General features: G+C 38.6%; 1 protein-coding gene across 1 annotated transcript in view; it reads right to left on the bottom strand.

The window, feature by feature from the left end:
* Nucleotides 1-262: 262 nt before the first annotated feature.
* pkn3 (protein kinase N3) overlaps nt 263-13625 on the bottom strand; it is a 33058-nt gene continuing 19695 nt past the window's right edge. The window contains exons 12-22 of the mRNA XM_086301777.1: nt 12054-12144; nt 11465-11526; nt 10985-11054; nt 10618-10709; nt 7746-7922; nt 7602-7664; nt 7429-7505; nt 7032-7174; nt 4534-4641; nt 4236-4316; nt 263-945 (exon numbers count right to left, since the gene is read on the bottom strand). Of these exons, the coding sequence (XP_086157903.1) occupies nt 745-945; nt 4236-4316; nt 4534-4641; nt 7032-7174; nt 7429-7505; nt 7602-7664; nt 7746-7922; nt 10618-10709; nt 10985-11054; nt 11465-11526; nt 12054-12144 (1165 nt within the window). The 3' untranslated portion in view covers nt 263-744. The remainder of the gene's footprint in view (nt 946-4235; nt 4317-4533; nt 4642-7031; nt 7175-7428; nt 7506-7601; nt 7665-7745; nt 7923-10617; nt 10710-10984; nt 11055-11464; nt 11527-12053; nt 12145-13625) is intronic.

Here is a 13625-nt window from a genome sequence, read left to right as displayed (position 1 = left end):
AAGGTTTTCCTTGTGCAATAGTAACCTTGTAAGACAGCAATAAATGTTTGTGTTTGATCCAGTGCAAAATGCTGAGTCCTTCTGCTTGGACAGTAAGATCTCTGCTTTTTTTTTTTTTTTTTTTTACAAATTAACATTTACAGTCTGTGGTGTAGTTTTCAATTATATACAATATTGTCATGCAGTGTTTTTTTAAATACTGTAAATACTGGAAGTACTATAAAACTCAATAAATGTTTCATGAGGAGCTTTCTGGTTAAAGTCCAGCATTTATACATTTATTCATGTTTACCTTCACATAATTTACACTTTACATATAGGCTGGTTTTGTCTAAATGGGCACATTTGTTATTTAAAATTTCTAGACATTAACAGGTCAATATCAGCAGAAGTGAGAATTTTGGCCATTTTAAGCATTTAACAAAGAGAGAATAACAAAACAATCAATAGAAAAGTACATTCAGTGCGTTTTACCTTCAGTGAGACTTCACATATTTACAGGTTAGACAGTGTTACTCTTCAGAAACATTGCAGTGTAAATATTCTGTAAATAGCCTAACGAAAAATGACAAAAAAGTACAAAAATGATTTTGGCAAAGTGTTAAAAGTAACTCCTGCACAATGAAATCAGACCCAGCTAAGCAGATCTTGCCAGGGAAGAAATATCTGAAGGATATCTATAGTTTTTCCATCTGTTGAGCCAGAAGAGCAGTGTTGAATAAGACAGAGCTTGAATCGCCGTGGTCAGCTAATGAAAGAGAAATCAAAGTCTGCAAAGATTTCCTGTTGCTCAGCAGTGAGGATGCAGGGTGTCCGCGGGAGTGTAAGGACCGGTTTGAGACGAGTGAATTCTTCATCAAAGTTACTGACATCCTGTGGAGCTCTAATGGCTGGCAGGAAGGGAGGCTTCACCTTCTTGGCCAGAAGAGCATCCCAGTCCATTTCCTGGTAACATAAAATAGGAGTTAAATTGTCTTTTTCAAGAAAGATGCGGCCACGACAGCAGCAGAAATTGCAGGAAATTACAGTTCTATAAAGGCCTGCATCGAGTATAATGTAGAAGATAGTAGGTATAATAACCGGGCGTCATAAAGATACTCTATTTAACATATAATTCCTTTGGAAAATTTGTTGTCTACAGGCCATTTACCAGTATAAGCAAATATATTAGGCATTTATAAACCATACAGAAACATCACCAATCACTTTTTGGCAGACAATTACTTTGGGACACAACATCAGACCCTTCTGTATCTCCACTAAAGTGATGGCAATTAATGCCCAAAATATTCTGACATTTGTTTGGTCGATGATTTCTTTGTTGTAAAAATGTTAAACCGTTGGAATGCCGGTTTATATCCCTTTAAATTGTGTGTGGGTTGCACTCGTGAAAAAAATCAAATCAAATGAAAGAATCAAACTAAATCAATAAATTGTTAAATTGCCAAATATTTCCTGTTTCTTCAGACTTCAATCATCCAATCCAACAAACGACACCAAAGGGTCAATAGCAGAATAAGCTGTTTGGCATTGGCAGAGAAGATTTGGTAGGTTTTCCATGGGTGCAACCCACATACTGTACTGAACTCTACTGCTCAAGCCACAAATGATCTAAGGAGCTTGGAAAGAAAAGCAACCGGACTTCTTTCAGCTTCTTAAAGACAAAAGTTAAAGAAGTCCGGTCGCTTTTCTTCCCAAGTTCCTTAGATTACCATGACTTGGATGACTGAGAACCTTCACAAATATAAATACATTTCCTTACACATAAATAGACTTTCCAATGGAAGAAGAATTGTTACAAAAAAGAAATAATCAACCAAACAAATTTCTTTACTTTTTCTGCCTTGTTTATCTCATATAGAGTGTTTATTTTTACGTGCACCTAGGATTTCTGGCCAACAAGGCACAACTGCTGATATTTTTAAAAAGGGATTTTTATGTCACATGATCTCCTCAAGCTGTTACATGTACTTTGAGATGGCTGCGATTAAAAGTACACAAACGTAACCCTTGTATGGTATTTTAATTTGGAATCCACCTTTTTTTTTTTTTTTTAACTACCTTGACCTGGATGAAAGAGAACCCACACAGACACAGACTAATTTCTCAACTTCTCATGATAATCACAACCTGAAACTGGTTCCAGTAGATGGCCATACCTGCCTGACCCTGGTTCTGCCAAGGTTTCTTCCTGTTAAAAAGGGACTTTTTCCTTCCCACTGTCACCAAACGCTTGCTCAAAGGGGATCACGTGATTGAAATAATCCAGAGGAAAATGCCAACAGAGTCTTTACCTTACAATATAAAGCACCTTACGGTGAATTTTGCTGGGATTTGTCATATAAATAAAACTGAATTGAATTGAATGTTGAACTCCTTTGCCTCAATTCAAATCAACTGTATTTATATATATAGCACCAAATCACAACAAGCATTGCTTCAAGGAGCTTTGTATTACAAGGTCAAGACCACACAACAATGCTCAGGTCACTCTCTACAAAGCCAACACTGTTGTTTCTTGCTCACTGGTTAAATAATCAAACTTGTGCTCTTCATCATTCCTGTCGAAACTAATAATATTTAAATTAATAATGATTGTGGATGACAGTGGGTTTGGTTGTGCACTGTGAATATTTTGAAAAATCAAATTTAAATAATCTGAAAAATTGTAATAACAATTATCCCAGGTTATTATTTGATACTGTTAATAGCACTGTTTCTCCTCCACCCTGTTCTAATGAGGATGATTCTCAGTGCCCTGAATCATTTATGTCTTTTTCTCTAATTACACTTAATGACTCAATGATTACCTTCTTTACATCCTATTTGAGACGTCCACCACCATTAGCACATCTTTGTTTTCAGTTCACTGAGGCAAGGCAGTGTTCCCTCCTATACAAAACAGCCTGAAATAACTGCTTTACTGAAGAAACTTAATCCATTGGTAGCTGTTACCAAATTATGAAGAAACACTTGAAGAACATCAATTCAGATCTTTTAGCATTTCCTCCAAATGGCAGATTTTTAAACTCAAAAGTAGGACTCCGTTTTTGAAGCTCTGTTATGATCTTTTGATGGCTTCTGATACAGGGACTTGTTTTACACTCTTCCTATTTGACCTCAGTGCAACCTTTGATACTGTTGACCATAAAGTTTTACTTAATAAATTTAAGGTTCTGGCTGGCATCTCTAGCTCTACATTCGATTGGTTTCCCTTCTACTTATCTACAAGGACTTTCTCTGTTAGGACGAAGAAGCTATCCTTGAACATAACATTGTGGGGTTTCCACAATGAGTCGTCTTTTAGTCGACATTTTGTTCATGTCTCTGATGATGGCATTCAGCTATATATGCCTTTTAAGGCTCAAAGCTGGATAGGTGGTCCTCCCTAGTCCACTGTTTAATCCAGATTAGGAACCGACTCACTATCTGTTACCTTGTTCTAAACGGCAACAAGAGCGACACTGTGGTTATAGCTCCTCCTGAAGTATGTCCTAAAATCAGTCAGGCTTTTGCTTCTTTCTGTTCAAATGCAAATTCCAGAAAGGTGATCTCTGGAGAACATGTAAAATCTATTTTACATTTCTGTTTCTTTCATTTAAGAAGCATTTCTAAATTGTGACGTACGGTCACCTTGGCTGAACTCGACAAAATCATTCATTTGTGCGATTGCATGATTACTAAAATGCCTAGATACTCTCTTCCATGACTCCAAACAAACTCACATTTCTCCTCTTTTATATTCTTTATACAGACTCTCACTAGATTCTAGGATTATTTTTCAGTTTCTTATACGACAGAACAGTAAACAGCCAGGCCGTAGGCCATTTATCCCAGCTGCTTAAACACACTGCTGCTCACAGTCTTCAGCCACAGACTCAGAATCTGTTAGATGTTCCTTATAGAAATTTAAAGACTAGGGGACACAGAGTCTTTGAAATAATTTCCACTAATGTGGTTAGCTGACTCTGGACTTCTGCTTAAAAAGCAGTTAAAACCTTTTTCTTTAACCTGACAAGTCTTTGTTGAGACTACGGTCTTAACCTGATTTTGTATTGGAACTGCGGTATTTAATTTTCTCATATTTTTTGTTCCGTTTACTTGTGCAGCTCTTTGTGATTCCTTACTTTTCAGATGTTTTTACTCAGCACCTGCCCTTCCACTATTTCATCTCATACTCGTACCGGGTACTTCAGTGACTTCAGTTGAAGCAGCTACAATAACTGGACACTGACCTCATAAAATTTGTGCCTTTTGATCTCCAAGGCATCCTCTTCTCCTGCTCCCAGTCTCAACTCAGGATTTTTCTGCAGCAGCTGAAACACAGGCGGGAGAAAGAAGGTGATGTAGTAGCCTAGGTCAACAGCATTTAGAATATTCAGATCATATAAATAGAATTCAAATGTGCTGATAAGCTCAACAGACAGTTTAGATTTTGAGCACTACTTCATTATTAAAAGTGTGAATAAAACTGAAGAGGTCATAAAATGTTCCTCATCTGGAGAATTCAGTTTCCTTAGTCTGGGAGCCAACCTTCTGAATGAGGGATGCAGAGTTAGGAGAAAGGAGGCGGGGGTAGCGCACATCATCATTGACAATGCTATCAAACACTTCTTCCTCATCGTCGCCGGGGAAAGGAGACTGAAAGAAAGAACAGAGCTGTAGTAACTTCATATTGTTCTTGACATTATTTAAGGATATAATTCAGGCATATGCTCCAATGCCTTGTGCCAAACAGCTACCTGAACTCTACTCACACAGAAGTGTTTTTACATCTTCACTGGGTACGCCTCTTGACTCCTCTGAGCCAAGCATTCCTTTAACCTTAACTATTAATTCGTGTGAATGCTGATTAGGCATTCGGACTGGCAGTAGTAAAACCATTACTTAAAGAGCCATCACTTGACCTGAGTGTCTTTCCTTTTATCTCAAAAATTCCTGAAGGAGTGGTGGTAAACAGCTAACTTATCATCTGCAAAGGAAAGGTTTTTTTGAAGAGTTTCAGAGCCCATCACAGCACAGAAAGAGCTTTAGTGAAGGTTACAAATGATCTTCTTATGGCCTCTGACAGTGGACTCATCTCTGTGCTTGTCCTGCTAGACCTCAGTGCAGCGTTCGATACTGTTGACCATAATATCCTATTAGAGCGATTAGAGCATGCTGTATTACAGATACTGCGCTGCAGTGGTTTGCATCATATCTAATAGATTCCAGTTTGTTCATGTAAATGGAGAGTCCTCTTTCCACACTGAGGTTATTTATGGAGTTCCATGGGGTTCTTTGATAGTAACACTGTGAGAAATCTTGGAGTCGTTTTTTGACCAGGACATGTCCTTCAATGCACATATTAAACAAATATGTAGGACTGCTTTATTCCATTTGCACAAAATCTCTAAAATTAGAAATATCCTGTCTCAGACTGACACTGAAAAACCAGTTCATGCATTTATTATTTGTAGGCTGGACTACTGTAATTCACTATCATCAGGAGGTCCTTCAGTTAATCCAAAATGCTGCAAGAGTACTGACAGGGACTAGAAAGAGAGCATATTTCTGCTACATTGGCTTCTCTTCATTGGCTTCCTGTTAAATTCAGAATCTAATTCAAAATCCTTCCCCTCACATACAAGGTCTTGTATAATCAGGCCCCATCTTATCTTAATGACCCCAACAGGGCACTTCGACCTCAGACTGCTGGCTTACTTGTAGTTCCTAGGATACTTAAAAGTAGTATGGGAGGTAGAGCCTTCAGCGTTCAGGTGACAGACAACCTCTCTACTTTTAAGATTAGGCTTAAGACTTTCCTTTTTGACAAAGGTTACAGTTAGGGCTGGATCAGGTGACCCTGAATCCACCCTTAGTAATGCTCCTTTTTTCATCCCTTTTCACTTACCGTGTATTTATACACCACACTGCATCTAATAGTTGGGTATTATTTATCTCTGACTCTTCTCCATGGCATGTCTTTTGTCCTGTCTTCCTCCCCTTAACCCAACCAGTTGCAGCACATTGCTGGCCCTCCCTAAGCCTGGTTCTGCAGAGGGTTTCTTTCTGTTAAAGGGACTTTTTCCTTCCCACTGTCACCAAAGTGGCTGCTCATTGGGGGGTCACCTGATTGTTGGGATTTGGTTAAGCCTTCGTAACACTTTGAATTCACGTTGATTTTTTTTTTTCATGCGAATATCCAATATGGTGGTGTAGAGAGGCAAGACTATCAATAGTACCCTTGTCCAACAAAGTACAGACCTAACTGTAATTATATAAACATTTGTATATACAAATGGTTGTTAGTTGTCCATAAACAGTCCAGCATTCACTTCTTTTCAGATTTTTTTTTCTTTTACTTAGCACCAAATCACAAGAGTTGCCTCAAGGCGCTTTATATTGTAAGATCAAGACCCTACAATAATAATTCATGTTTGGTCTAAATAGACTGGTTCTTATATAGCACCTTTTTCCCTACTTTAATGTCCTCATTCATCCATTTATATAAGAACTTTCTCTTCGCCAAAATGCTTTCTATCAACACACACTCATGTTCCCAGCTGGGATCATCCCACCAACCTTCCAATTAGTAGATGACCTGGTTTACCTCCAGACCTAAAGCCAAAGTCATATTTAGACTTTGGCTTTAGGATAAAGTCTAAATATGACTTTATCCTATCTCTGAAACATGGTTTTAATATAGGAATTTTGGTTTGTCTGAGCTGGGATGATTTTTCAACATTAATAGAGCATTGAATTTAGCAATTTGGCAGCAAAGTCTAACAGGAAAAGCTAATTGAACTAACAAAGCATTTCATGTGAGGAAATGTGAGGTAACATCAGTGTTTAAGCTCTTCTGTATGGAGGAATGAGTAAAGATTACTTTAAAGTAATGCAGTGATCAATAATGAATGGAAATGTGTAGGAAGGTCTACACCAGACACTGAAGGTGAAGGTGGACATTGCCCCAAAAAATTCAAACCTTTTTCTTCCTGCAACCTTATGACACGGTGCATCTTTATATACAGTCTATGGTTTACACTGACCTCCCCCACCAGCATCTCATAGACGAGGACCCCCAGCCCCCACCAGTCCACACTGCGGGTGTAATTGCTGTCTGTCAGCACCTCTGGAGCCAGGAACTCTGGTGTGCCACAAAAGGTTGATGTGCGATCCCCGTGGCCCATTTCTATGCACAGTAAAGTGTCACAGAGTGACGACAGGGATTGATTACATACTTGTTTAGTTGGTACTGTTCATGCATATAAGTGTGAGTGATTAATTACAAACTATCCATGTACATTCATAGCCTTTGACACAAACACTATAGAGTTCTGAAATCTGGCAAAACACAAAATCTAAAGCTTTGACTTTCTGCACTGAAGATACAGAGACCACACAGTTTGATTTTTCAACAAAAAAATAAAATTGAAATCTATTTACCTTCTTTGCACAAGCCAAAATCTGCTATCCTTACAAAGCCATCTGCGTCCATCAACAGATTGTCCAGCTTCAGGTCTCTGAATGACACAAACAGAAAAAATGATGCCTCATGCTCCTGACATGCAGCTCATAGTTACGAGGACATAGTAATAAATTGCCTTGAAAGGACTCACCTGTAAACTATTTTGTTTTTGTGGAGAAACTCTAGACCCAAAAGCACACACGAGGAGAAAAACCTAAAAATCAGAGAAGTGGTAGAAATAACAGCACTATCCTGGATTGTAGCGGCAGGTTTTACAGAAAAAACATGAGCTCACCGAGCCTGACTCTCATTGAAGATGCTGTTGTGAATGTGCGTCATGAGGTCTCCTCCGGGCGAGTAGGCCATCACAAAGCACACGTGGTCTGCAGTCTGGAAACAGCCGTACAGGTTCACCAAGAATGGATGACGAGAGGAGTTGATCACTTCAAAGATCCTCTTTTCACACATGAGGCTGAACATGACCACACAGATACAGTGGTAGAAGTGACATATTAATACCCATCATCTCCTTCCAACAGTCTTAACTCTAGTCAGACCCTTGCAGTTCAATCTTTAGATGTCACAGGTCAGAGTAATCATCGTCATACTGATATATGGTAATTAAAGATGGGGACAGAAATATGCAGATGCGAAGCGCTCCCAAATACTGTGCACCTTTTTGTGTCGGCTGGCTATTGAGCTACAAAAACAACAACACAACCCCCACCTCCATCCATCTTCCTCACCAAACGTGAGATTCCTCATAAACAAAATGGGAGGAGCTGCAATCAGAGATTTACTACAGCCGGGACGGGACACTAGACCATGTGTACAGTAACATTAAATGGGCCTACAGAGCAACACCCCTCCCCCGCCTAGTACAATCTGACCTGCTCTCTTTGCTCCTTATCCCTACCTACATCCACCTCAGTCCTCCAAGCACTTGGGTCATTAAAACATGGCCAGATGACACTCGCCTCCAGCTACAGGACTGTTTTGATCTAACAGCCTGTTCCATCTTCGAACAGCGGGACCTGGAAACCTGCACTCACTCTGTCCTTTTCTGTATTAAGTGTTGTGTGGCGAATGTGATAATGACTAAAACCCATCTGTTTTTCATAACCGAAAACCTTGGATGATGGGTAAAGTACCGGCACGGATCAGAACTCGTAACTCAGCCTTCAGGCTGAGGGACAGTTCCATGTACAGCGCTCCCACAGCCAACCTGAGGAAGGTATCCAACAGGCCAAGGAGGCCTACAGGAGGAGGACAGACGGCTTCCTCATTGATAACAACCCCCACCAGGTGTGGAGACCTCCAAGCCCTCACCAACTACAAAGGCCTTTTTACCAGGATTTTGATGAAGGTTTTGCTGTCAACCTCGATTAAGCTAATTGTGCGATAAGAGCCACACTTGTCAGGGGGTTTTATCCTTTTTAAGGATCAATGACATATTTGCTGTATACAATGACCTTGGGAGGGAGCCTGTCATTGCTGAGTGGAGATACATATTTGAGAGAGGCACTTTTAGTCAGTCCTAAATTATCTTATAAAATTCAGGTCCTTATCCATTCAGTCAAGGAGCTTTTCCATTCTGTAAAGCATTAATTACTTTTACATCTCCTTTTACTCTTTTACAACAGAACCAGGGTCGGCTGTGACTACCTGGGGGTGAGGGTAAGAGAGGCGAGCAAAGAGACACTGAAAAAAACAAACTGGGAGAAAGGGATAACGTTCCAGCATGCAGGAACACTCATTAAAATTATAATTTGTATTCTATTTGATAAATCTTTTTGTCTGTTCTTCATCTAGCTCAACAGCTGTTCACCTAATCTGCAAATGGTGGGTGCATGCAAAGTCTGATGCTGTGTGGTTGAGCAGTTCTCACATTTTGCCTTTTATCTAAAAGTTGTTCTCTAGAGAGACTGCTCCATTCTGTGCAGGAGGAGGGACACACATACACAAGCATGTTTGTTTGCCTCTCTTTGTGTGTGCATTCATTTACATTAATGCATTCCCAAGATTCCTACACCTGCATTTAACCATTGCAGAGATTTACTCAAACTCTAAAGTAAAGTAACTTTAAACCCTGAAACTGCGCTCTGAAGGATAACTTTTAACAGAATTTCACTGCACCGATAGTCTAAAACTCACTTTATTATTTTCTCTTTCATTCCCTGCCACAACTGGCATCCATCACTCACTCACTCACTCGTGTAATTTAGATGAGAAAGCTAAACCCTATATTCTGCCCAGCCAAGTTTGTAATGGGCACAATCACAATCACTGAATCAGCCTTTAGCTGGCTTCTTTTCAAAACAATAACTTTGACTGTCTTGTGAAGGCATCTGTACACTGTAACTACAAAATATAACCTGGGTTACACAGGCACTAGTTTTATTCATGAACAGCCCTTAACTGATTTTTTTTTTTTTTTACTTTTAAAGAGGGAGGAACAGAGGACGATGTAGAGTGGAGGAAGATGCATACAGGTCGATTAGATGCAATCTGAAAGAGATGGGAGACTTCAGTTGATCCAAAATGCTGCAGCAAGAGTACTGACACGGACTGGAAAGAGAGCGTATTTCATCCATACTGGCTCCCTGTTAAATCCTCCTAATATATTAAAAAGTAGAACAGGAGGGAGAGCCTTCAGCTTTCAGGCCCCTCTTCTATGGACCCAGCTCCCAGTTTAGATTCAGGAGACAGACACTATCTCTACTGTTAAGATCACGCTTCTAACTTTCCTTTTTGATAAAGCATATAGTTAGGGCTGGATCAGATGACCCTCAATCCTCACTTAGTTATGTTGCAATAGGCGTAGACTGCTGGGGGATTCCCATGATGCACTGAGCGTTTCCTCTTCACTTACTATGTGTTTATACACCTCTCTGCATTTAATCATTAGTAATTATTATTATCTCTGGCTCTTTTACACAGCATGTCTTTTTTCCCGTCTCCCTTCCTTCATCCCCAACCAGTTTTCAAAGGACAAGGTTAGCAAAGAAAAAATGGAATAGCTAAGGACATAAAGAACGTAGACATGCATATAGGGAGACTAGGTGTGGAAAAGAAAAGGTTTAATTTCATCAAGCACTGGGAACATGTCCAAGACACCATCCACTAGAGTCAAAGCATTTTGGAGAAGACGAGATGAGATTACATACCTGTCAACTTCATCACGTGTCACAATATCACCTTTCTTCAGGGCTTTGATGGCATACATTTTACCTGACCTCTTATACTCTGCTAGCAGCACCTTGCATCAAATAAAAGAAACAGAAGTAATGTGGCTTAGTAGATGCACACATGGTATAAATTAGAAAATCCTAGGTGTCTTCCTTCTTGATTTACAGGATTTTCAGAAAAACTTGATCTCTGACCTTAGCTTTGAGGTCAAGGTCACTGAGATTTGAATTCAGATTTGCAATCACTACATTGCAATAGTTGCATATAAATTGTATTCCATGTTTAATGAAATGTTGCAGTCCCACTGTTGCCTTACAAATATAGGAAAGTAAGTTTAATGTATACCTTTCCAAAGTGACCTCTCCCTAGGACTGAAATACACTTGAAGTCTTCTATTTGAAGCCCTTTATCCTTCCTGCATGAGGATACAAAAGTGCACATGTTTATGTCCTGAAAGATTCCTTCATTGATTTCAGAGAAAAAAAAATGAATAAATAAAAATCAGTGTCTTTGTTACCAGAAACTAGAGAAGCAAACTTCAAACATTTATGTTACTGAGACGTGAACCTTCCGTTTGGATCCCAAACGAACATCTTCAAATATTTCATCTACACAGAATATCTACACATATCGACACAGAACCTTTAGATGTATATTACTTTAGAACTGGAACCACAGGAAGTTAAGTGTGGTTTATTTTTACTTATCCTATTTCACAGAAGGAAATAAAATCTTGGGTTGGTGATCTGGAGTACCCGAAAACTGTCTAATCAAACCTAACAAATTCACAAACATTAAGAAAAAAAATAAATCAGTATGACTTACAGTGTAGGTGGAAGAACAGACGGTTGTCTCTTTGGCTTTGGACTCTTGTTCTCATTGGAAGACTGTTTTTTGGTTTTTTTTAGCAAAACAGAAAATAGATGAACTGACAGAAAGTGAATCCTTACAGAAAAACAAGAGCAGTATGCGAGCCAAAGCTGTAAATTCCCTCCACACCATCCATGAATTCAAAAGAGACTGATCCCAACCCTGATTACTTTAGGATACTTTCTAGAAAACATTATGATAATACGTTTCAGTTTTTATTACTTCAATTTGATATCTATTTGTAAAGATATGACGCCAAAGTTCAGATTTTCTCATCTCTCACAATACTAAATATTTTTTCCATAAATTCCTGGATCCAGAACTGGATTAACTCCAAAAGGTTGTCACATCTGAATTGAACCATGCACCAGTACTGTAACCATTTTCATTCAAATCATCCATAACTTTTTGAATATTCCTGGTAACAAACTGGACTAATCAGTTGCCTCCTCGGACCATAGATGATTAGTTTAGTTATTTTGTTAAACACGTTACAAATGCATCTAGTGTTTGTATTCATTTGTCACGCAGACGGGAAGCTTACCAGTGGGGAGTTTTTACTGTTCTTTCTTATGGAATGTGGAGATCTGCCTGGTGGTTCTTCAGCAAAATTCAGACTCATTACTTCAGGTTCTCTTAAATAAACCAGAACAAAATATAGTTTATTACACTGTACCATTCTGCAGTTATTGTCTTGAATTAAGAAACTGACAAATAAATCATTAAAAATGATACAAACTTCAATAAACAAAAAGGGCGAGCCATTAGAAAAAAGAAAAATATTAAATATAAAAAAAATATTAAATTTGTCTCATATTAATACAACAGAAATCAGATCAAACCCGAAAACAGGTCTATATTACAAGCGGTACTTAATCTAAAGTAGACCCATCTCCGTCTGTGTGGAGCCTGCATGCTCCCCATGTGTCTGTGAGGGCTTCCTCCCACAGTCAAAGGCATACATGATGTGAGGCAGAGTGCTTTAAGTATATAAATATATTTGAATTATATCTAAATGTATGATTAAAATGCAACATGATTCTTTTGGATTGCCCAAAACAATTCCATTCATGAGCTGAATAAATCCTGATTAAGGTATACCAACCTCATAAGGATAGCATCAAATCTTTTAAACAGATAAAAGATGAGCTTAACATCAGCAATAGACTTCTTCTGCTATTTAAAATTAAGAAATGTCTTAATGTGACACGAGGAGTGGGAAAAAGTTACAGAGAAAATGGGGGTGAGAAATTTATAACCGCAAATACTACATTACAAGTAAAAAGGAAATCTGCAACGGAGCACACAGGGTAACAAGCTCAAACTCTTGGAGAGAATTCAAATGGAACGGCCCACGCCACTAATACATGCTGGAGAAAATGTGGTACACATACTGGGACTTGCATACATATATTCTGGCCATGTGCAGAGTTAGATATTGGAAGAACGTTTTCTGTGCGCTCACCAAAATTTGGCTAAAGAAGATTATTGGTGGCAGCAATTACATGCATTACAATTAGACGGCTGAAGGCCGACACTCCAACTTATCACATGTGGTTGGATAGACTTTGGGAAATCTGACTAATGGAGCAAATCTCGTACTACCTAAGGCTTTAGAAACACTTATTTATTAGGAGATGGAGACTTAATTTTACATTTTTTCAACAACGAAGAGAGAGAAACACATTAGCGGGCTAGAAGGGGGCATGGAATTTTAAATTTAAATCTGATTAATGGGGTTTCCTCTCTATTATTGTAAGGTCCTTATTGGGGGCGACTGTTGTTGTGATTTGGCACTATATTCATTTTTTTTTTATGAAATCTTAATTAAATTCTCTTTATAACATCTATGAGCATTTTCTCATTCAATTGGTCAAATGACCCTTGCAAAAACAAACTACCAACAATCATGTATGTATTCTTTCTGTAGTGTAAGTTTTTGTTGCTGTGTATTTTTCCCCCCACTAATTTTTCTTGTATGTCTGCACAGGGTTTTTTTGGAGAGCAAGAAAATATAGAATCACACATTTTTATAACCTTCAATAACATTACACAACCACTCCAAATACAGTCCAGTGATAACATTAGATTCAGCCTTCCAGTCAAGTTAATCTGT

Source organism: Aulonocara sp. 'chitande type north' Nkhata Bay, linkage group LG7 (genome assembly GCF_057382095.1).
Source record: "Aulonocara sp. 'chitande type north' Nkhata Bay isolate Kocher_YH1m ecotype deep benthic linkage group LG7, A_spYH_male_GT1.1, whole genome shotgun sequence".
NCBI classification, from domain to species: Eukaryota; Metazoa; Chordata; class Actinopteri; order Cichliformes; family Cichlidae; genus Aulonocara; species Aulonocara sp. 'chitande type north' Nkhata Bay.
Note: the sequence above shows the minus strand (reverse complement) of the source record. Positions and strands in the feature narration are given on the sequence as shown.